The sequence below is a fragment of the Sapajus apella genome, unplaced genomic scaffold, assembly GCF_009761245.1.
Source record: "Sapajus apella isolate SASKATOON/1434 unplaced genomic scaffold, GSC_monkey_1.0 scaffold215, whole genome shotgun sequence".
Taxonomy (NCBI): Eukaryota; Metazoa; Chordata; class Mammalia; order Primates; family Cebidae; genus Sapajus; species Sapajus apella.
The window spans coordinates 151,019-175,064 of record NW_022437155.1 but is presented as its reverse complement, the minus strand read 5'-3'; the positions used below and the strand labels follow the sequence as shown (position 1 = coordinate 175,064).

The window sequence follows — 24,046 nt, the reverse complement described above, 5'->3', positions numbered from 1 at the left end:
TGGCTTTTATAGTGAGTGAGGCAGGGACCCCAGGAGGATCCTGAGCAGAAGTGGGACAGGATGGGACTTAGGATTTCACAGGACTCTGCTGGCTGCGTGAGGATAGACTGTGGAGGCCAGGGGCCGAGGCAAGGATCTAGTAAGACAGCCACTGCTGTGCTCCAGGGAGTGGTGACCACAGGCCTGGCTGAGGTGGTGACCATGGAGGCAGATTCAGTGTCTTTGTTGAAGATTACATAGGCTTTTTGGCAGTCCTGTCATGCTGGTAATTCATTTAGAGCTAACTGCCAAGTACATCCTGATTTGTTGTGTTGTTTTGGCTTTTTCTCCTGAACTGCTGACACCTAGGAAAAAGCCAGCAGGCGGGTGTGTGTGGCAGAGCAGCGGATGTGCTGGAGCCACCGGGGGAGGGCTGCCGCTGGGGGCTGTCAGATCAGGGCCAGAAAACACACCTGGAAAATCCAACCCAGGGATGGGAGGTGGCTGGGAGTCCAGGGCAGAACTGGCCCCTCCCTGGAAGCACAGGTGGGAATTGTGGCCAGTATCATTCTGGGAAATCTGGCCACAGACAGGGAGCTGGAGAACAGGCACCAGTCCCACCCAGCCCTGGGAACCCAGGGAGGTACAGCGCAGCAATCCAGCCCTAGGGGAAGGGCAGTGGGCCCCTCAGGGCCTGGGTCAGAGAACCCTGTCTTCCCCAGACCTGGGTGCAGGGAGGAGAGCTGGGGGGTCCCCCACTTTCCCACTGGGACTTTCACAACCTCACAGCAGGCTCTGCCCCACTGAATGAATATTGAAGCTGCAGCTGGACCATGTGGTCATTAACAGCACCAATCTGTATTTTTTATTTTTTTAATGGTATGAATCTCATTTATTGAAAACATATCTCACCGTTCTCAAATTGAAGACTGCAGAACATAAAAGCAGTGCTTTATCGAGTTGTCATTAACCTCAGGAGCAGTGGCGCTGCCTCTCCATGCTCCAGGGAACTGCAGCTCCCACATGCCACATCTGTCCCACCTCGCTTTATAAAACAGCCCTGAAGCTTAATCAAATAAAACTGTTGTACATGAGAAACAGAGAGCTGGGTGTGGGAAAGCCAGGTATGGTGGTCCCTTTAAGCGAAGTCTGCTCCGCAGTTGGGGCATCTCTGCTTCCTCAAGGCAAATCAGCAGATGAATCCAAAGGGGAACAGGATGATGGCCAGGAGGATTCCTAGGAAAGCGAAGCAGTCCTTCAGCACCCGGACCCTGCAGACGGGACAGCCTCTCATGATGATGATGGCATTGGCAGGGTACCGAGTAATAGTCTGGCTGTGGCCGTTGTAGACCCTGGGGTGGTGGGTGGGTATCCCTGTGATGAGGTAAGGGGAGGGTAGGCAGCGGGAAGGGGTGGGCAGCAGGATGGCGCCATAGCCATGCGGGCTGCACGCGCCATCGCCCTGGCCGGCCCCTAGGTTGTAGGTGGGCAGCCACTCCTGCAGCAGGAGCTTGTGGTCCATGGCAGCCCAGCCCAGCTCGGTCGGTCCTGGCAGGGGACACAGCGGGGGACATGGCAGGGATGCAGCAGACTGGCCAGCTCAGGCTCCTGTAAGGCACAACACCTCAGCACCAATTTTTATTTCTATTTATTTAGAGACAGAGTTTTGCTCTGTCACCGAGGCTGCAGTGCAGTGGCGTGATCTTGGCTCACTGCATCTCTGCCTCCTGGGTTCAAGCGATTCTGCTGCCTCAGCCTCCTGAGTAGCTTGGACTACAGGCACGCCTGCCTAATGTTTATATTTTTATTATAGAGACAGTGTTTTTCCATGTTGGCCAGGCTGGTCTTGAACTCCCAACCTCAAGCAATCCACCGGCCTCAGACTCCCAAAGGGCTGGGATTACAGGTGTGTGCCACCGCACCTGGCCACAGCACCAATTTTTAAAACTCCTTTCACTTCTATATTATTTCAGTTCTTTTAATGAGCATACTGTAATTTAATAAATTTTAGAAATCATTACAAATGCAAATATGGAAAAAAGGAGAATATAAACAATAGAGCTATATGTGGCTTCTGGGAAAAGCTGGCAGACAAGTTTGGCCTCTAGAGTTTCACATATACAGTACCTGTTTACTTATACGTTTGTGTTAGTCAGAACTCTTCTGGATGCCAGTGACAGAAACCAAACTCTGACTGGCTTACTTAGCAAATGGAATGAATCTGCTGTGTAGCTGGCATGGGTGGTCTTCACGGGCCACAGGGGCCAGGCACTTCTATGATATCAGGAACCTGCCTCATTCGTACATGGATGCCTTATCTCATCCCCTACATATGGACATTTGGGAGCTTTTGTGCCCCTTACGTGCCTGAGAGATTTCTTTGGACATTTACACAAGTGTGGAGACAGATCCCATGCAGAGAAATTGTAGGTCGAGGCCGGGCGCGGTGGCTCACACCTGTAATCTCAGCACATTGTGAGGCCAAGGTGGGCGGATCATGAGGTCAGGAGTTTAAGACCAGCCTGGCCAAGATGGTGAAACCCCATCTCTACTAAAAATACAAAAATTTGCCCAGTGTGGTGGTGGTCGGCACCTGTATTCCCAGCTACTTGGGAGGCAGAGGCAGAGAATTGCCTGAACCCAGGGGGTGGAGGTTGCAGTGAACTGAGATCACACCACTGTACTCCAGCCTGGGCGACAGAGTAAGACTCCGTCTTAAAAAAAAAAAAAAAAAAAAAAAAAAGGCCGAAAGAGGTCGGGCATGGTGGCTAATGCCTGTAATCCCAGCACTTTGGGAGGTCAAGGCAGGTGGATCATGAGGTCAAGAGATCGAGACTATCCTGGCCAACATGGTGAAACCCATCTCTACTAAAAATATAAAAGTTAGCTGGGTGTGGTGGTGTGCGCCTGTAGTCCCAGCTATTCAGGAGGCTGAGGCACGAGAATCACTTGAACCCAGGAGGTGGAGGTTGCAATGAGCTGAAATCGCGCCACTGTACTCCAGCCTGGAGACCAACCAAGACTCCGTCTCAAAAAAAAAAGAAAGAAATTGTAGGTCAAAGGACACAGACTTTAAATATTTCAGTAAACATTGCCAAACAACCCTCAAAAAGGCTGAACAAGGTGATCAACCTTCCCACCAACAGAGACACATGTTTTCATTCTATTTGTCACACTGTGGAAGGAAGGCCCTTGACTGTCCTGTGTCCTGAGGTGTACCAGCCTCCTGGAGAGGCCCTGGCCTGGCCCCAGAGACAGCACAAGTGAGTCACCTGCCCAGAGCAGGTCTAGGCCACTCCAACGCCAACAAGTTCTTAGCCCCACCCTAGTAAACCTACGAGGTCTTCCTGTGGCTTTGGGTGGTAGTACTGATCCCCGCCCACCCACAGGGACACAGTGTTTCTCGATGCTCAGCCTACATCTCAAGGGCGCCTGTGTACTCCAGGGCCGGGCAGAAGAGTTGTAGGTCCCTTTTGTGTGGTTCCGCCTCACTCCTCCCGTACACTGGCACAAAACTCTGACCCTAACCTGAGGCTAAAATCTCCTTCCATTATTTCAGACATCCTCCGCATAGACAACCTCTGGCAGTTTGAGAGCTTGAGGAAGCTGCAGCTGGACAATAACATCATTGAGAAGATTGAGGGCCTGGAGAACCTCACACACCTGGTCTGGCTGGGTAAGGCCCTTTCCTGTGTGTGTCCACCCTAATCAAAGGTGACACCCTGCCAAGGTTGTTGCCTTCCCAGGAGACAATAATTGTGTGTGACACTCCGCTGCCAGCCCATCATTAGCCAGCGTACGGCAGAAGCTCTGCCTGCTGGGAGCAAGAAAACTGCTATTTTTTAAAAGCCTAGGGCTTGTGCTGGGCAAAATGCAGCACAGATGTGCTTAGACACAGCACCACAGAATATTTTGCTCTCACCTGCTCAGCCTTTCAGTCTGGGTGGGGCACAAAGGGGCAGCTGTGGACTTCTGTCTAATCTAGACTCAGGTAACCATCAACAGGTAACCATTGGCTGGTGGGGCCCAGATCAAACCAGGAATAATCACCACAGAGGCTAATATGTATCAAGCACTTAACTACATGCTAAGTGGGGCCTATATGCTTTCTATGTGAGTCTTTCAGTTCACATGGCATCCCCATCATAGAGATGAGCAAACTGAGGCCACAGCACCGCATCAGGCCTCACTGCCAAGGCCACAGGGGGTTTCGATGAGCTGTTCCTTCTGCTGGCCTTTTAGGGGCATCCTCACATCTGGTGAGGGGCAGTGGGTCCCTAGCAGCGAGAAGGTGTTGGGCCTGAGAGCTCCTTATGCACTGTCTTGTTTAACCTCATTTTAATCCTAAAAATTGGACATCTGTTATAATCCCAAGCTACAGAAGAGGAGCTGAGAGACTCAGAGAGCCCCAGGCATTTGCCCAAAGCTGCACAACCTAGAATATCAGAGCTGGGACTCATGCCCCTGCCTGTCTGACCTCACAGCCCACATTCCCTCCAGCCTATCAGGTGGTCTCCTGGTAACAAGGAAACCCTGAGGCATCATGAGCCTTCCAATTTGCCAGACACTCCCAGCCTCCTTTGTGCTGACAATAGCAAGCCCACAGCAAACCCACAGGGAGGGTTATGTTGCCATTTCACAGATGCAGCAACTGAGGCTCAGGGAGGCTGGCCAGCTTGATGGAATCATGTGCTACAGGTAGCAGAAGCAAACCACAGCCAGGTCTTCTGACACCTGGGCCCAGCTCTCTAGTCCCAGGTTTCTCACCTTTCTGTACCCTAGCACCCATTAATGCTGATTCCTGGGCCCAGTGGCCCATCTGCAGTGCCAGAAGTCATTGGTCTCTCTAGGAGATGAAGACGGTAGGCCTAACTGTCCTAAAGGTGCCTGCGCCAGCCCATGCTGTGAGCCATGCCCTCCCCAGGAAGGTCTGCCCTGCACAGGCTGCTTGAATGCCATGGTTTTAAGCAGGAGCTCCCTGGCCTGGCTGTCTCTCAGAGATAAAGCAAGTACCACCGAGCCCCATGACAGCCCCTTTTCTGCTTACCCAGAGAGAAACTTGAATACTGGTCTTAGTTCCCTCCGTGACAAAAGCTTATCTTCCTACTACTGGGAACCCCTGCACACACACTACCCAGTCAGCTCATTTCCCCGACCCCTTGCAGTGGCCATCCACGCTTCCAAAGATCATGTGGACTGATGGCTGGTGCTCCCTGGGATGAGGGTGCTAGAGCAGAGAGGGCAGGCTCTGGTAAGAGGTCACAGGGCCCCTCAGAGTATAGTCAGAAGCTGGCCTTTGTCCAGCCATGGCACTAGGCGCCCAGGGACCCAACCACAGCAGGAAGAGCTGGGTCCCTGGGGTGCTGAGGATGGGGGGCAGGGAGGTGGCACTCCCATGGTTCAGTATGACCACCCACACCGACATGCGCAGGCTCTGCTGGTGACCCATGCATGGTTCTGAGGGTGTGCTGGAGCTGGCTAGCACTGGCTGCCCACAGCTGGCTGTACACATCTCTTCTCAACTCTGCCTCCAGGGATGCCACACTGTTAGCTGGAAACTGGCCATGGTGGGAGTGTTTACACCACGGAAATGAGCAAGCACTACAGGTCAGGGCTTTCCCTCACCCCCATTGGTAAACACTCGCCAGCACACCACGAGGGGGTGGGCCAAGCCTCCTAAGAACAGAACCCCATTGGCACAGTGGGAAAGGAAGTGTGCAGAAAGGAAGAATGGAGGTAGACCCCCATTCAAATCCCAGCTTGGCCAACATACTGACTTTGCAGAAGATATTCCACTCTGTGAACCTCAGTTTCTTTTTTTTTGAGATGGAGTCTTGCTCTGTCGCCCAGGCTGGAGTGCAATGGCACAGTCTCAGCTTACTACAACCTCTGCCTCCCAGGTTCAAGTAATTCTTATCCCTCAGCCTCCCAAGTAGCTGGGATTACAGGTATGTGCCACCATGTCTGGCTAATTTTTGTATTTTTAGTAGAAACGGGGCTCTGCCATGTTGACCAGGCTGGTCTTAAACTGCTGGCCTCAAGCAATCCACCCTTTTCGGCCTCCCAAAGTTCCGGGATTACAGGCGTGAGCCACCGCACCTGGCCTGAACCTCAGTTTCTTTAAGTGCTGTGCTACCTGGAGCATATTACCATGAGGCCCATTTGAATCTCAGTTTCCTCATCTATAAAATGGGGATGATTATATCTATGCTATGAAGATTAAACAAGATAATGCACTTAAAGGGCCTGGCATAGAACAAGGACCGAGTTATCATTGGTCTCAATGTCAACAGGTGAGCATCCCCTCATATGTGGAGGAGGCTAAATTAAGATGTGGTTAAACTCATCTCCCAAAACACCTCTTTTTTTTTTGACACAAAGTCTCACTTCATCACCCAGGCTGGAGTGCAATGGCACAATCTCACAGTCTTGGCCCACTCTGCCTCCCAGGTTCAAGTGGTTCTTCTGCCCCAGCCTCCTGAGTAGCTGGGATTACAGGCGCGTGCCACCACACCCCCATAATTTTTGTATTGTTAATAGAGAAGGGCTTTCACCATGTTGGCCAGGCTGGTCTTGAATCCTGACTCTCAGCCTCCCGTAGTGCTGGGATGACAAGTGTGAACCACCGTGCCCAGCCCCAAATCACCTTTTAAATGTGATCACTGTGGTTATCATGCTCATATTTCCAAGCCCAGGAAAATGCCCATTTTTGGCCTCTAGGCCACTGGTGTTCCAGGACAAGATAACAGCCCCACCTGCCAACTAACCCTGAAAACCTGTAGTGGGGACAAAGTACTTTTAGGGCTGGCATGGTGGCTCACACCTGTAAACCCAGCACTTTGGGAGGCTGAGGTAGGAGGATCGCTTGAACCCAGGAGTTCGAGACTAGCATGGGCAATGTGGTGAGAGCCTGTCTCTATAAAATTTTTTGGAAAATTAGCTGGATATGGTGGTGCACACCTGTGGTCCCAGCTACTCAGGAGGCTGAGGCAGGAGGATCACTTGAATCTAGGAAGTCAGGGATGCAATGAGTTGTGATTGCACCACTGCACTCAAGCCTGTGTAACAGAGTGAGACCCTGTCTAAAAAAAAAAATAAAATAAAAGGGGGGGCGGGAAGGTACTTTTTATTCCCAAAGATGTGGAACTAAAGTCTCGGTTGGGGTTGAGGTTACATTTGATGAGGGAGCCTGAGACGGCTGTGATGGAGATGGAAGAACCTGACCTGCCACCTGTCCAGGGAGAAGCCTTAGATGAACCGTGGCCCCACTGTGGTTAGCTGTGTGGCTTTGGGCAAATCACCAAGCCCTTCTGGGTTTCTGCTTCCCAAATGATCAAACAGGGAGAGAAGTTCCAAACTACACTCAGGGCTGCTGTCAGAGGATACACACATAAGCGCTTGATAAACTGGTAAACGCAAAGCAGACAGGAGGTGGTCTTGCTAAAATGTCACAGGTGTGAGGAAAGGGGACCCTCCACCACTGTGTACTCCTGACCCTCAAGGGCACTGCTTCAGACCTGCGGGTTAGCATTTTCCTCCCAGAACTGTGACAGAGCTTAGACACCGATATTTGCCCAATGTCCCCAGCCAGGAGGATGACTGGCAGAACAGGAGAGGGTGGTGAACATTTGAGGCTGCAGGAAAGAATCCACACCAGGCTTCTAAAAAATCGCCAACTGTTAGACAGTAAGTCAAATTCTGGCCCTGGCAGCTTGGTGCTGGGTCACAGGGCACTCAGTAGCCCCGATGATTTTATTTCAGGATAGCCCATCCCCTGACCCAGCCAGCAGACCCTCACAGCCCTCCCTTCTTCCCAGATCTGTCCTTCAACAACATTGAGACCATTGAGGGGCTGGACACACTGGTGAACCTGGAGGACCTGAGCTTGTTCAACAACCGCATCTCCAGTATTGACTCCCTGGATGCCCTCGTCAAGCTGCAGGTGTTGTCGCTAGGCAACAACCAGATTGACAACATGATGAACGTGAGTGGCTGCCCCACCCGCCCTCACGCACACCTGCGGGGCCTTGGAGCACCGTGGGTTGGGTGGGGGTCTGTGGTAAGGGGGAGTGCAGGCTGTGTGTTCCAGATCTTCCCATTTTCCTGGAAAAGCCAGGAATCCAGATTACTCCGCAAGGGATTTGCTAATGTTTAAACACCATGCTTAAGCCAACAAAATTCATTGGAGGGCACTAGTTTACAACCTCCGCATCGGTGGCGGTTCTTTCCCTGAGTCTTAGGCTTATTTACCAAACATTTGCTGAGGCAAGTACCAATTGGTGTTGGGCAAATGTCCTGTGCTCACTGGGAACAGAGAGACAAGATGGGGTCCCTTTGGAGTGACCAACACACACCCCCATAGCCAAGACAAGGAGACAAGAAGCCAGTGTCCTGAGGAACAATAAAACAAGGACAGGAGCCTGAGCCTCAGGTGGTGGGAGGGCACCTGAGGCTTAGGGGTGTGCACAAGTGGCAGTGGACACAGCTGGGGATGTGGCAGCAGCTACAAGGGGTCCTGTGTCAGGGATGACACATCAGATGGCTCCTGGCCTACTTCTGCAGCCCACCAGCCCTGGGGGCTGTCCAGTAGCCTTTAAAGATTGCTTTTCTGCTTAGGTCAGTCTGATGGCCTGGGTTCAGATCCTAGCTGCAGGCCATGGTGGCTTAGATGAGTGGCCTGGGAGAGTCAAGCACCAAGTTGTGAACTGCATTCAAGTCTGTCCAACAGGACCAAACCCCGGAAGCAGTGTAGTCTTGGAAGTTTGCCCTGCATGACAGACAGGAACATCTAAACCCAACCAAGGATCAAGCCTTCTATGCCTCAGTTTCCTCATCTGTCAGATGGAGATGATGGCCATGACCCACCTGCCCAGGCCCTAGCAGGAACCAAGTAGGGTCACGAATGTAACGCACTTGGTTCCGTGTCAGGCTGGAGTATGTCCCTAACAAATAAACAGAGGACTGTCGTAGCTGAGGGCCTTCCTGCCAGTGTTGGAATGAGGGGAAACTGGATGCAGACCCACTGAGAGATGACTGGAATTTTGCCATCCAGCAGAAGGAAAAGGCTTCCCAGGAGGAGGGAATGGTGCGAGCAAAGGCCTGGAGGTACACTTGGGAGTGCCTGCCCACACGGCACGGTTGAGGGGTGCAGCGTCCCTAGAAGAGGTCACAGGTGTGTGGTGCAGGGTGGGGCTCAGGATGTGGCCAGGGCCTTGCCACAGTCAGTCTGGATGGCCAGAGAAGCAGTGGGAGACGAGAGGCTTCTGTCTGAGATGTATTTGGGGCAGGTCTACATTTAGGAAGGAATCCACCACCGTGAGGATGGATTTGAGGGGGGATTGTGAGAATAGGTTACCCCAGGACGGTGTGACCAGAAAGGATACGGTACCTGCAGGTAAGAGAAGCTGGCTCCAAACTGCCTGGAAGCAGCGGTAGGGCAGGGACTGGCACTCAGGAGGCTGGTTTGAGAGGAAGCTGGAGTAAGGGAGGCAGGAAGGAACCAGCACACAGGTGTCACTGAGGCTGCTGCTTCAGGTGAGGAGGGCAGATTCCTCTGGGCCTCGAAGGTGTCCAGAATGCCTTCCAGAGGTGACCATCTAAGGACAGGAGCCTGAGGCATTGATCTCCCCCACAGCTGAGGGACACCCCAGGGGGATTAACTTCCTCGCCACCTGGCTTTTGGGCTGGGTGGGCTTCTTCGGCTTCAGAGACCTCTCTGAGGCAGAAAGTGAATAATGAGACAGGACACTGCTAGCCAAGGTCTCTCATGGCTACAGCTGAAGCCAGAGGTAAGCTGAGCCCCTGCGGCAAACAACAAGGGCATTTAGTGGCGTGATTATTGGCACTGCAAGGAAGGGGTGCTTATCAGCAGAGCTTCAAGGACATGAGTTCCTTCTGCCTCTGGGCTCTGCCGTCCTCAGCGTCTCCCCAGAGCCTGATTCTCTTATGGCTGCAGTCAAGGACACAGGCTTCCTTGTCTGCATCTAGCAGGCTGGAGAAAGCAAGAGCTCTCCTTCCAACGATGGCCCTTCAGTCTGATCAGGCCACATCAGGGCCTACACTGACCCTCAGCCTAACATTGTGGCTGGGAGACGGCCAGGCTGGGTGGCTTACACGAACGGCCTCGGGTGGAAAGCGCCCAGTTATGACTGGCAACTCCGCCGGGCCAAGCCACAGGGGTGGTGTCGTCTCAGAAGTTTGCCCTGCATGCCAGACAGGCAGCATCTAAGCCCAGCCGGTAACCTTTGCAGGGCTCAAGTCCGGACGGTCCAGCCTGCCATATTCAGATTAGCTGGGCACAGTGGCTCATGCCTGTAATACCAGCACTTTGGGGGGCCGAGGCGTGAGGATCACAAAGTCAGGAGTTCAAGACCAGCCTGACCAATATGGTGAAAGCCCATCTCTACTATAAATACAAAAATTATCTGGGCATGGTGGCGTGTGCCTGTAGTCCCAGCTACTCGAGAGGCTGAGGCAGGAGAATCACTTGAACCCGGGAGGTGGAGCTTGCAGTGAGCAAAGTTCGTGCCACTGCACTCTAGCCTGGGCGACAGAGCAAGACTCAATCTCAAAAAAAAAAAAAAAAAAAAAAAAAAATTCAGATTAAGAGCTAATTCCAAGCAGCTCCACAGCTTGCTGCTTGAAACTCCAAGCAGTGAGTAGATAGATGTTCCTGCCTTGGGGGGTCCTACACCCCAGGACCCACATGTGAATGAATCTCCTCTGATTTGTTTTCCTTTGGACATTTGGACACTGTAACGGAGCTGAGGCCCTGTCCTTCTGAAGGCCCAGGCCTGGGCATGAGAGGGCATGGAGGGCATGAGATGAACATGCCTGCGCCCTGCTGGAACAGCCCACTCCTGCCTTGGCCATTCTCCCATCCTGCCCCTGCAGAGACCGGGCAGGAGGAAATCCCATTGCTGTTTCCCAGTGGGGTGCTGGGTGCCAGGTAGTCCCTCTTGAATATGGGAGAAGCTGGTAAAGCTAGTCCCCAGAGAGAAAGAGGATGGAAGATGAACCATGGGGAGAAGCTGCCAGGGAATGCTGAGATGTCTTGGGCCAGATGCTCCTGAGGTCTGGCCGTATCCCAGGGACCCTGGAGACCCTAGATCCTCTCCACTCAATCAAGCACCAGCCCTCTTGTGACCTGGCCCAGAGAGTCCTCAGTGATACTTCTCAGGTACTAGCTCCTAACCCCAAGCATCTCTGATTTTAGTCCTTATTGGCACTATTTATCTGGCATCTAATTCCATACTTTCTTGTCATTTATATATTTATTGGGCTTATTTTAATTTCTGCTCATTGCATTAAAAACATGTTTAAGCAGAACCCAGATCACACAGAGAAGAGCTTCACTCACTCCTAGCCTTTGTCCTTCCCTTCCAGAGGCCCCAGCCACTTCTATGTTACAAGTGTGTCTTTCCAAGAGTCTTGTGTTAAACATTGTACATGACTGTCACATCTGTTCAGCTACCTCCAAGCACCTGCCTTTGGTGTCCCCTTTCCTCCTGAGTCGTCAGCTCGCCCTCTCTGCTGGCTCTTTCCATCTCTCAGGTGCAGCATGATGTATGTTCCTAGCTCCCTGTAGGTGGGTGTCGAGGTTGTTTGCAATCTAGTGCCATTGCACACAGTCTGTAGTGGACGTCCTTAAACAGGGGTCACTTTGCGCCTGGAAAAGCCATCTGCAAGATAAACTAGAGAGGAAATGCTAGGTCAAAGGGCATGTGCATTTTAAATCTTGACAGATCTTGCCAAGTGGAAGTGGAACTATTTACAAAGTCACCAGCAACGATGAGGCAACCTGTCCCCTCTCACCTTCTACAATGCACTTTGTGAAATCTCACTGGGAGAGCTCTTACAAATTAAATCAGATCCTGTCTCCTCCCTCCCCTCCCATACACTTAAAACTCCAATGGCTTCCTCCATCCTTAGAACAAACTTCAGGCCAGGCGCAGTGGTCACGACACCTGTAATCCCAACACTTTGAGGGGGCCAAATCACTTGAGGTCAGGAGTTCAAAACCAGCCTGGCCAATATGGCAAAGCCTTGTCTCTATTAAAAATACAAAATAATAATAATAATAATAATTAGCCAGGTGTGGTGGCAAGCACCTGTAGTCCCAGCTACTCGGGAGGCTGAGACAGGAGAATCACTTGAACCTGGGAGGCGGAGGTTGCAGTGACCCGAGATCACGCCACTAGTAACAACAACTAGAACTAGCATTGCTAAAAAGGTGTTAGGCACTCTTCCAGTGCTTTCCATAGCTTATTTCATTTGGTCTTTACAACACCTGTAACACACATGATATTCTTACACCTGTTTTACAGATGTGGACATTGAAGCTCACAGATGTTGGGTAACTTGTCCAAGGTCTCACAGCTAGGACCTGAACCACGTCCGCTGGTTCTTTGGAAAGCCCACTTCTGACAGAAGGTCTTAGTACTGCTTCCCGGCCCAGAACACCCCCACACCCACACACTGCCTGTCCCCCCACCCAGTGCTGATGGTGGCCAGGCTGCAAACCCTGAAAGTGCTTTGGAGGGAAGTGCAGGTGTATTTTCAACTCTGTGACAGCCAAGAAAATGGGCCATTTTTCCTTCCTCTCCCCAGATCATCTACCTGCGGCGGTTCAGGTGCCTGCGGACGCTCAGCCTCTCTGGGAACCCTATCTGTGAGGCGGAGGATTACAAGATGTTCATCTGTGCCTACCTTCCTGACCTTGTGTACCTGGACTTCCGGCGCATTGACGACCACACAGCAAGTGTCTCCCTCTCAGTCTCCCAGCCCTGTGAGACAGAGTCCTCAGGCCCCCAAATTTCTTGGAAAAGGGGTATGGAAGAGCACCTTCCCCTGCCCACAACCAGGAGAGAAAGGGCAGTTCCCTCTTCCTAATCCCTTTACCTGCCTCAGTCAGAGTGATTCCAGCAGCACCTTTGTGGGTACTGTTCTGTGCGTGTTCCCAGGGGCCAAGCCTCTTCCACACATTGTGCCAGGGCCACCTCACAGCCATCCAGTACTGCCTGGTTTTCCAGATGAGTGCTGAGGAGGGCCAGGCACAGTGGTTCACGCCTGTAATCCAGCACTTTGGGAGGCTGAGGCAGGAAGATCGCTTGAGCCCAGGAGTTCAAGACCAGCCTGGGCAACATAGGGAGACCGATCTCTGCAAAAACTACCAAAGTTAGCCATGTGTGGTGGCACACACCTGTAGTCCTGGCAACTCAGGAGTCTGAGGTAGGGGAATCGCTTGAGACCAGGAGTTTGAGGCTGCAGTGAACTAAGAAGATGCCATTGCACTCCAGCCTGGGCAATAGAGTGAAAACATTTAAAAATTAAGAAAGAAAAGAAGTTGAGGAGGTTGAAGGAGGGCAAGCAGTTAGCCAGGATCACTGGCTCAAGGCCGAGCCAGGATTCACCCCAAGCGGGTGTCATCCCAGGAGCAATATTAACAGCTGAGCTCCTGGGGAGATCAGGCCATCAGAGGATCAGGTCTGGCTCTCGGGGGCAGAGTCAGGGCTGGAGATAGAGACCTGAGTGTCATCCGAGGATTGCCAATCGGCAGTATTTGAAGCCATGGTACAAGTGAGATCACCTGGGGCACGTGGAGTGAGCTGAGAAGGGGTGGGGACTGAGTTCTAGAGGCTCTAGCATTCCCTGCCAGGTGCAGGGGGGTGAGCCAGTGCGGTGGAGAGAGCCAAGGGTCGGACCCTCATGACCAGCCCTATGGCCCTACTTTACCCCTGTCCTGTTGTCCTCCTTCCCTAAAAGAGGGCCAGAAGGCCTGCCTGAGGGCTGTGGGGAGTGAGAGAGCAAGTCCTCTGTGGAGAACGTCCAGTCTGGGGCGAGGGGAGCACTCCATTGCTGTGGCTTCTGCCCTGGAGTTGGCCCCGGGAACCCCAGCCTGCACGCTGCCTTCCGCTCCTCCTGGTCTTTCCCTGATTTCCCTGCACTCACAAAACCTGGTGAGGGTCATGCGGAGATGGGCATTCTCATCCACGAGACCTCATGGCTTTCACAGCCTTCATGCAGGGCCCGGGGCAACACCCCTGCCCACACACGGGAGGCTGCAGCGTGGCAGGGGCGGCGTGGCTCGGAGGACCTCTGGTAACGACGCACTTCCCATTCCCTGGTCAGAAAGAGGTTGCGGAGGCTAAGCACCATTACAGCATCGAAGAGCTGAAGCACCGGGAGAACCTGATGCAGGCCCGGCTGGAGGAGGAGCAGGCGCGGCGGGAGGAGCTGGAGAAGCACAAGGTACCACTCGGGCAGGCCGCACGCCCTCGGCACCGCTCAGAGTTGCCCACAAGAGGGCACTGACCAAATAAAACAGAGGTCTGCAGGGATCCCCAGGCTCTGAAAACACGGAGATCATACTCCCTCCCTGCCTGGCTTGCCCTCTCCCCACCCGGCTTGCCTGCTGCCTGCCCCAGGGCCAGCTCCATCTCAGTCTGACCCTGACCCTACCCCTCACTGGCATTCCTGCCTCCAGCTGCTGGAGATAATGTGCTAAAAACAGTCTGCCAGAGGCCCCTTAAGACCCTTAAGGCAGTTCCCCATGACAGGCCAGGAACAGTGTAGGTCCCTTAGCCCAGCATGGCCCTGAATTCATGACCAGACACCTGCTGGCCTCTCTCCCACCAGTCCCCACCCCTCCTTGCAACCAGACTGAGCCACATGTAACGTTCTGGAAACAGCCTGCAGTTTTATGCCTCTGCGCTGCTGTACGTGCCATTCTCTTTGCCTGGAATACTCTCCCTCCCGACCTGCCTTCCTCATGGGCCTGTGGGATCATGCAAGGGCCCCTACCGGGAGCTGCCATGCCCAGGTGTGTTTCTGTCCGCAGACGGCGTTTGTGGAGCACCTGAACGGCTCCTTCCTGTTTGACAGCATGTACGCTGAGGACTCAGAGGGCAACAAGCTGTCCTCCCTGCCTGGTGTCAGTGAGCTCCTTGAGGCATATCCTTCCGAGTTCATGACTATCTCAGAGCCTGTGCCATCAGCTTGCCTTGGGCAAGGCCCCTTCTGCTCTAGGCCTCAGTTTCTCCATCTGTCTTATAAGACCCTGGGAAGTAAAATCTCCACTTGAGAGCAATGTATCCAAGAGGCAGTTCAGAGCCAGGTCAGCTGCACTGCATGGGGGAGATGCTGCCTGGGTTTCAGGGACATGTGGAGTGTCTGTTCAGCATGGCATGGGCTGGCCATGCTTGGCCAGCCAGGTTTTCAGAGGTGGAGAAATGGATTGAAATGTGCTCTCATTAGCCTAACTCATTTGTTTCTGTTGTGCACGTTCATCTGGAATTCATTGTGTTCTCAATCACTCCCCTAGGCAGGTACCATCATTAACCCCATTTTACAGTTGGGGCAACATAGCTTGGCTGTCCAGGGTCACCCAATTAGAGGCAAGCTTTTTTTTTTTTTTTTTTTTTTGACACAGAGCCTTGCTCTGTTGCCTGGGCTGGAGTGCAGTGGCACAATCTCGGCTCACTGCAACCTCCAGCTCCTGGGTTCAAGGAATTCCCTGCCTCAGCCTCCTGAGTAGCTGAGATTACAGGTGCAAGTCACCGTGCCTGGCTAATTTTTGTATTTTTTTTAGTAGAGATGGGGTTTCACCATCTTGGCCAGGCTGGTCTTGAACTCCTGACCTCGTGATACACCTGCCTTGGCCTCCCAAAGTGTTGGGATTACAGGCGTGAGCCACCACACCCAGCCTAGAGGCCAGCTTTTGAAGCTTTATCTGTGGGGCCTGAGAAGCTGATTCTTTCCCCAGTTGCCTGGAGCCCAGAGAATGTGGTTGGTACCTGTCATTAGGGCTGTGGCCATGACCATCAACCAATGGGCTTAAATTGTAAGCTGAGGGACTCAGGACAGAATCGAGGAGCTCCTGAATCTGAGAGCTCTGAGCTAAGGCATCCAGTCACAGATGAGTCTGTGGAGCCACCTTCACTGGATAGAGAGAAATTCACTCAAAAACCTGACATTCTGGGCCTGTGGGGTGGCTCATGCCTATAATCCCAACACTTTGGGAGGCCAAGGCAGGAGGATTGCTTGAGGCCAGGAGTTTGAGACCAGTTTAGGCAACATAGTGAGACACTGTCTGCATTAGTCTGTTTTCACACTCCTATAAAGACATTCCCAAGACTGGGAAATTTACAAAAGAAAGAGGCTTTGGGTTTTTTTTTGTTTTTTTTTTTTTTTGGGTTTTTTGAGATGGCGTTTTGCTCTTGTTGCACAGGCTAGAGTGTAACTGTGCAGTTTTGGCTCACTGCAACCTCCACCTCCTGGGTTAAAGCAATTTTCCTGCCTCAGCCTCCCAAGTAGCTGCGATTACAGGCATGTGGCACCACACCCAGCTAATTTTTTGTATTTACTAGAGACTGGGTTTCACCATGTTGGTCAGGCTGGTCTCAAACTTCTGACCTCAGGTGATCCACCTGCCTCGGCCTCCCAAGGTGCTGGGATTACAGGCATGAGCCACTGTGCCTAGCCAGAAAGGCGTTTAATTGGACTTACAGTTCCACATGGCTGGGGAGGCCTCACAATCATGGTGGAAGGCAAGGAGGGGCAAGTCATGTCTTACATGGATAATGGTGGGCAAAGAAAGAGAGCTTGTGAAGGGAAACTCCCATTTCTAAAGCCATCAGATCTTGGAAGGCTCCATCACTATCAGGAGAACGGCAAGAAAGATCCACCCCCATAATTCAGTTACCACCCACCAGGTTCCTCCCACAACACGTGGGAATTGTGGGAGTTACGATTCAAGATGAGTTTGGGTGGGGACACAGCCAAACCATATCACCAGCTCTAAAAACAAACCAAACACTCACACCTGACATTCTAGAAAGAATGAGGGAAGGGTGGGGAGGAGCAGTGAAGAGCAGGGCTCCCTCGATGGGTTGTCCCTGCCAGCCAGTGACCCGGGTTTGCCTTTCCTGTAGGACTATATAGCCACGTGACTTCGGGCAAGACATTTCATCTCTCTGGGCATCAGCTTCCAACTCACAGGGTCACCAAGGCCCTGTGGGTTTTACCTGTCCGACTCTAAGGACTCCATGTGGCAGGCTCTTTTGCACCATCAGCAGCAGATGAGGAAACTGAGGCCCAGAGAGGTAAAGTGACTTGCCAGGGTGGGTCCTGGAAGCAGTGGCAGAGCCAGGACTTGAACATCCCCAGTGCAGCTGAGCACCAAGACAGGCCCTCAGTAAGGGTGCCCTTCCAGATAGCACACCAGAGACAGAAATGCACACTGCCTTGGGTATGTCTTCATCAGGAGCGTGAAACAAACTAATGCAGACAGTGTCTCACTATGTTGCCTAGACTGGTCTCAAACTCCTGGCCTCAAGCAATCCTCCTGCCTTGGCCTCCCGAAGTGCTGGGATTATAGGCACGATTATAGGGATTATAGGCCTTCCCCAGCTGGGACCGGCTCGCAGGTCCCCAGGTTCCCAGGCCTCCCTTCTGGGGCCTCTCTGAGCATGTCTGTCTTCTGCTCTGTAGACTCCATGAAGGCCTCTGCCTTCTTTCTTCACACAGGCCCCATTCCTGAATCCCTCAGGCTGGGGGTAGGAAGGCACCAAACGGGCATTGTACTCACAGCTCAATCCTGGCTCCTGGCTCTCTGGGCCTTTGATTTCTTCATCCACCAAATGAACCAAATGACACCAGGAGTTTGAGTCCCACACACTGTTGAGGGCACAGTCTCTGCCCTGTGCCAGGCTTACCAACACCTTTGCCATAACCCCGGCAGCCTGCTCCTGAAACAGCTGTGGGCTTCCTTAACGGCCACTCACCTACAGGGACAAGTTTGTCATCATCTGTGTGAACATTTTTGAGTATGGCCTGAAACAGCAGGAGAAGCGGAAAACAGAGCTTGACACCTTCAACGAATGTGTCCATGAGGCCATCCAGGAAAACCAGGAGCAGGGCAAACGCAAGATTGCCAAATTCGAGGAGAAGCACTTGATGGTAGGCCCCGAGCCACCTGAGGCCCTCCCTGCCTCCTGCTGGAGGCTCTCCCTGGCCCTGCCACCCCCACTGTAGAGGGGCTGCAACTCCTATACCCTTTGATGACCCCTGAGGCCCATGGTTATTGTCCCCATTTGCCAGCGAACACACAGCTAATCAGTGGCAGAACCAAGGCCCGCCTTACCCCAGCACCACCAACCACAGCTCCCCGCTGCTTGACATGTGGCTTGTAGGTCCTTGTCACACAAAACGCCCTTGGGATTCAAGGTCAGCCCCACCTCCCAGCTTATCATCATCATTACGATTAATAACTGTATTAGTATTACCATTACTATTTTGACAGTAACAATTACTATCCTTCTCTTTTGTTCATTCATTCATTTAATAGACATTTTCTGAGCTCTACTCTCTGCCTGGCCCTAAGAAGCTGGAGCCACACTGGACGTGGTTCCTGCCTTTGTGGGTCTCAGACCCTGGCCGAGGCCCCAGCCCCCACCTAAGCAAACAGAGGGATCAGTGCCATCCTGGAGGGAAGCCTGGGGAGGCTTGCAGGTGCCCTAGGGGTGCCTTATCTCAGGCTGAGGAGTTTAGGGAAGGCTGAGGCTCACAGAAAAAAGATAAGTTGATGGGGAGGGAGGGAGGGCATTCCTCCACCTACCAGGAGCAGCAAAGGAGAAGGCTCCGGGTGGTCAGGACTCGGCCTAACCAGGCCACGGGGTCCAGCCCAAGCAGGGGCCATTGGGAAGTGCACCAATCTTTGTACTTGATGGCAGCCACCTCTTTCAGTTGGCATTCATTTTACAGACAGGATGCTTAGACTATTCTAAATCACAGATCTTTATGAGACGCTAAGGAAAACTGTAAACCTTCTTTTTCCTCAAAAAAGTGTTCACACACACCAAGCTTCCTGCAGCATAAGGGGCTTTAAGGAGCCCATAAGGCCCTTCCTTGTTGTGAGCTTAAAGTAGAGCAAAGTCCCCAGTGTGCAACTTCAGATCTGATGGAGCAGGCGGTCCACTCCCATGTGCTTCCCGCCTCCCCCTCGGCCACCTGCGTTCCTGTCTCATTAACTCCAGGCCTCACATGCTGTGTGATTTAACTCTCAAGACCCTCCTTATCATGTTTTAGGGAGCAGGGGTTACTGCGTTCAAGCAGAAATTTAAAACTGTCAGTGGAGGAATCCATTTGGCTCACATATGTGTTTTATTTGGCCTGCAGAGGGTTTTAAAACATGAACATCCTGCTGACATTAGAAACTAGCAGATTTCACAGAAAAATTGTGGTTACCAGCTTCTCCGGAAGCAGTTGTAATCAGGGCTTGAGTGGCAGTTGTCCCCTCTGGACAGGTCATATCTCCAGTCCCTCAGTCCCTATCCAGCCTTCCTGCCTGGTCCCTGTAGCCACTGGGCTTGGGATGCCTAAATGTCAGCTAGCTGGCTCCTCCTGAATCCCGGTGCAGGGACCCGGCCCCTCAGTAGCAAGTCCCTCTGCAGAAGCAGGACGTGGGCCATGCCAAACCAAGCCTGACTTGAAACATGGAATGTGCCACTTGCTCTTCTGTTCAGGCATGTGCCTTCAGTGCAGGCCGGCTCCTCAAAGGCCACCTGGGATGAGCTGACTACCCTAGTGCTCCCCTTCTAGAGCCGAGTGCAGTGGATTCTGCCCAGCCTGCATGTGGAGTCCCTAGACTCTGGAAACCTGTTCACATCCAGGTCCAACAGCACCCACTTAGACTGGGGCATGGCCTGACACAGGGGTTTCCCAGACAGAGTTCCCAGGTGCTTTCCATGCACAGCCTAGATAGAGGCCACTGACTTGGAAGTTCCCAAGACTCCACGAGCCCTGCAGACCCCCAGTTCCCTCCCTGACAGGCCCTCTCCTGTAGTTTTTCCTCCGCTCCTCTCACTCACCCCCATTAGGCCTCATCTATTGCACGTAGCACACTGCTCCAGGTGCCCAGTGAGCCACGTTTCAGAGTCATGGTGCAGCCATATAAGGCTTGGGGCTCAGGCAGACTCCTCACTGGTGACCCAGAGACACATTATTGACCCTCTCCTAGCCTCCATTTCCTCATTTGCAGAACAGAGACAACCTTGAAGAACTGTAGTGAGAAACAGAGACAGAAAGGGAAAGCATTTGTGCAAGGCCTGAGCAGTCAGCCAAAAAGGACGACAGCGTGTCTGTGTGTAGTCAGATGCACTCTCGAATAGGTGGTATGTGCGCATGGCACAGACTGAAGAATGTCCACTGGGGGAGACCGTCTCCCTCCCACCCCTGTATCTCTGTGTGTGTGTGTGTGTGTGTGTGTGTGTGTGTGTGTGTGTGTGCGCGCGCGCATAGCATGCTCTGTTCTGTAATTTGCTTTCCAAATGAAAAAGTTGCTTCATTTTTTTGTAACTAAAATATCGCATTGCATGGATGAGCCATAATTATTTAGCCAGTCCCTGCTGATGGACAGTTGGATTTTTCCCCAACCTTTTGCTCTTTTAGTGTTGCACTGAATAAGTTGGTGCCAGTTTGACCTGCAGGATGAAGTCCTAGAAGCAGAACTGTGCATCGGTCCTTTTCATGGTTATTGTCCAGCTGTAACCCACAGAACCTGTACCTTCCACAGCCATTGTCGGGCCAGTGTCACAGGCTTCCTCGTGTTTGCCAATCTGTGCACCTTGAGTATTCGTTTATTTTCCCTTAAGTGGGGATGAGCAATACATGTTTTACAACCATTTGTGTTTCTTATTCTGTGAATGATTTGTACTTATATTTTGCCCTTGCCCACTTTTCTGTTTGGTTTTTGGTTTCTTTCTCTCTCTCTCTTTTTTTTTTTTTTTTTTTTTTTTTTTTTTGAGACAGAGTTTTGCTCTGTTGCCCAGGCTGGAGTACAATGGCCTGATCTTGGCTCACTGCAACCTCCACCTCCCAGGTTCAAGCGATTCTCCTGCCTCAGCCTCCCAAGTAGGTGGGATTACAGGCATGCACCACCATCACCAGTTAATTTTGTATCTTCAGTAGAGATGGGGTTTCTCCATGTTGGCCAGGCTGGTCTTGAACTCCTGACCTCAGGGGATCTGCCCAGCTCAGCCTCCCAAAGTGCTGGGATTACAGGCATGAGCCACCGTGCCCAGCCTCTATCTTCCTAAATTAATTATTTATTATTATTTTTAGAAACAGGGTTTAACTCCGTTGCCCAGGTTGGAGTGCAGTGCACCATCATAGCTCACTGCAGCCTTGAACTCCTGTGCTCAAGCAATTCTCCTGCCTCAGCCTCCCAAGTAGCTGGGACTATAGGAATACACCATACCTGGCTGTTTCTTTTTTTTTTTTTTAAGCTAATCAAAGTTAGCAGTGGGAGATTGTATACCAGCTTTAGTGACACCAAATTTAGTAAGTTGTGATAACCTACTACCATCAGACCAGACCTTTCTTTTTAAAAAAGTTATTACTTGGCTGGGCATGGTGGCTCACGCCTCTAACCTCAGCACTTTGGGAGGCCGAGGCAGGTGGATCACCTGAAGTCAGGAGTTTGAGACCAGCGTGGACAACAGCCTGTGCACCAGGTGCTTCCTGCACACGGCCTCTGATCCCCAGGACCCTGCAAGACAGAGATGCTTCTTCCCATTTACAGGGAGGAAACTGAGTCAGAGAATGAAAGTGGGTCTCTCAAGGTCACACTACTAAGTGACCCGGGAAGGATTCAAATTCAGGTCCACCTAACTCTGAAGCTGTAAGGCAGGTAAATTTTTTCCTCTAGCCTATTAAGGTCACCAACTGGGACCAAGAATTAAACTGACATAAGACAAACAAGAGAAAAGCATACAACTTTTATTTAGTAACTTTTACATGTACCTGGGAGCATTCACAAGCAAAATGAAGGCTCAAGAAGCCGTTAAGGCTGAAAGCTTATATACTTGGTTGGACAAAGAGTAGTGAATTGTGAGAATTCTAACAAGACAAAGAGGTTTGGGCTAAGGCAGTTCATCATAGATAAGTGATGAGGCAGATGAGGGTTAGTTTAACAAGGTTTGTTCAAACAGATTCGCCTTGGCCTGGACTCCCTGCCTCTGATTAGAATGGCTTCCTTCCTCCTGGTACAGGGAGGGCACCTTTCCCATGGGAGATGTAACTCCTGCTTTCAGGAAGAAAAAGGGAGGTCAGGGTGTCCTCTTCATATTTTCTGTTTTTTTTAAGTATCTTTAACTCAAAATAATCACTATGCCAAAGTGGCACATTTTGGTGTGAAATGCTCTGAACCCCATGAAAGCCATGGCTCCTTCCACCCTGCCTAGCAGCCTCCAGTAGAAACCGGAGCTAACAGGGAGTGAGTGCTTGCTAGTGCCCAAAGAGCCTGACATATGTTCTCTTCCCTGTGTCGAGTTACGGGCTGCCAGTTGCACTTTACAGAGCAGGAAACTGAGGCACGGAGACTGTGGACATAGCTTCCACAATCTCTCAAAGCCAGCAAATGGCAAAGCTGAGACTTGTACTCGGGCAGGCTGACTCCAGAGTCCAAATTCTTACCCACAAAACCGAATTAGCACCTGCCATTATCTAACCGTACTTAGTTGTTGATTCCTAAAGTGCAGTCTATTGTTTCCAGAGTTTAAGTGCCATTCGAGAGGAGCTGGAGATGCCCAACATTGAGAAGATGATCCTGGAATGCAGCACTGACATCAGTGAGTTGTTTGATGCACTCATGACGCTGGAGATGCAGCTGGTGGAGCAGCTGGAGGTGAGGCTGGGCCCTGGACACAGGTGCCAGAATCTGAGGATGCAGCTGCACATCCATAGGTGAACTGCAGCATTCCACAGGCACGCCTCTGCTGGAAACGTTCGGCACGACTCAGCGTGGCAGGCTGCAGCTTTCTTGCTCATCAGTCCTGTGTTTGCTTTTAATACATTTTAATCATTTAGATTGGAAGGGATTCTTGTGGAAAATGAGAGGTGAGCTCATTCCTCTGAAATGTTCCCTCTAACCTGGAAGTCAGTGGGGAGAGGTTTTCGATGAGACCCAAGGAGCTATCCAGGTACTCTAAAAGCAAAACGGACCCCCGCTCGGGGACCAAACAAAGGCTCTGCCGCATTGCAGCCTGCACTTGCCGCTTCTCAGGCGATGCGAGGAGGCTGCAACTCAGCACTAAGTAGTGGAAATGAAAAGCGCCGCTGTCTGAAATGCATTAGTGGCCAGAGTGTGTGTTATAAGGCAGCGGAGGCCAGGAGTCTGAAGTGGTGTGATGAATTGAACCTCATCAGATGCTGCTGTGGCTGGGCCAAGAGATAGTGCCTAATCAATTCCTCACACGTCAAGTGACACCTCAGACATGGGATAGATTTCCACATCACATCACAGGGCAGGTGCTCCCTCCCCGCTGGGAAATGCAGGCACTGTAGAAGCAGCACACAGTGCCAGGGGAGGGCGAGGCAGTAGCTCCCAACCTTTTTCATGCAAGGAGATTGCTTTTTGACATCCAGACGTTTCCCAGAACCCATGTGCTGTCCTACTTGTATTACTGGTGGCCAGAAGGCCACAAGGGCAGTCATGCTTTTCAATGACCCTGTTTTTATTCACTAGAACAGCATGTACATGTGTTTGAAAATTGTGTAATTTGCTCACTCTGCAGACAGTCCTCATGTTCCTATAGATTCCACCCCTGCCCACCTTGCAGTCCCTGGAGTCTATGGCAGATGGGGGTGGGGCACTCCCAGAGAGGCAGGCCTGGAAATCACATCTTCCATTGTTCCTTTAATCAATACTAAGTCCCATTTGGGCCTTAGGTGCCTTGCTAAGCGCCACAAAACAGCAACTAACAGAAAGAGATCTGGGGTGATAGCCAGCTCCTACTGAGGGCCTCCTCTCTGCCAGGCACCTTGCAAAGCCTTTTGTGTGAAGTGACTCATTTAACCTCACCACAACTCCACAACACAGGGATTATGCAGGAAACCTATTTCACAGGTGAGGAAGGTAAGGCCCAAGGAGGTGAAATGCCTTTCCCAGAGCTATACATAGTGCTGGAGCTGAGATACTGGCCCAGGCAGTCTGACTCCTGACAGCTCATTCCACTGTTTCCCTGGAGGTGAACCACAGATGTCACTGAGAAACCCAAAGGAGGGGGGG

General features: G+C 51.9%; 2 protein-coding genes and 1 pseudogene across 6 annotated transcripts in view; 1 reads left to right on the top strand and 2 right to left on the bottom strand.

The window, feature by feature from the left end:
- Positions 1-24,046, top strand: part of DRC3 (dynein regulatory complex subunit 3) — a 43,447-nt gene that overhangs the window by 9,431 nt on the left and 9,970 nt on the right. For 4 of the 5 annotated variants that reach the window (XM_032270712.1, XM_032270711.1, XM_032270709.1 and 1 more), the window contains 7 exons: positions 3,539-3,655; positions 7,797-7,963; positions 12,589-12,735; positions 14,110-14,229; positions 14,819-14,931; positions 17,763-17,937; positions 22,532-22,663. In XM_032270712.1, coding sequence (XP_032126603.1) covers positions 3,539-3,655; positions 7,797-7,963; positions 12,589-12,735; positions 14,110-14,229; positions 14,819-14,931; positions 17,763-17,937; positions 22,532-22,663 — 971 coding nt within the window. The remainder of the gene's footprint in view (positions 1-3,538; positions 3,656-7,796; positions 7,964-12,588; positions 12,736-14,109; positions 14,230-14,818; positions 14,932-17,762; positions 17,938-22,531; positions 22,664-24,046) is intronic. The other variant, XM_032270713.1, reaches the window with a different exon arrangement.
- Positions 1,122-1,513, bottom strand: LOC116544391 (annotated as a pseudogene).
- ATPAF2 (ATP synthase mitochondrial F1 complex assembly factor 2) overlaps positions 21,734-24,046 on the bottom strand; it is a 31,170-nt gene continuing 28,857 nt past the window's right edge. Inside the window, exon 9 of the transcript XR_004265903.1 lies at positions 21,734-22,811. The gene's annotated coding sequence lies outside the window, so the exon portion shown is untranslated. The remainder of the gene's footprint in view (positions 22,812-24,046) is intronic.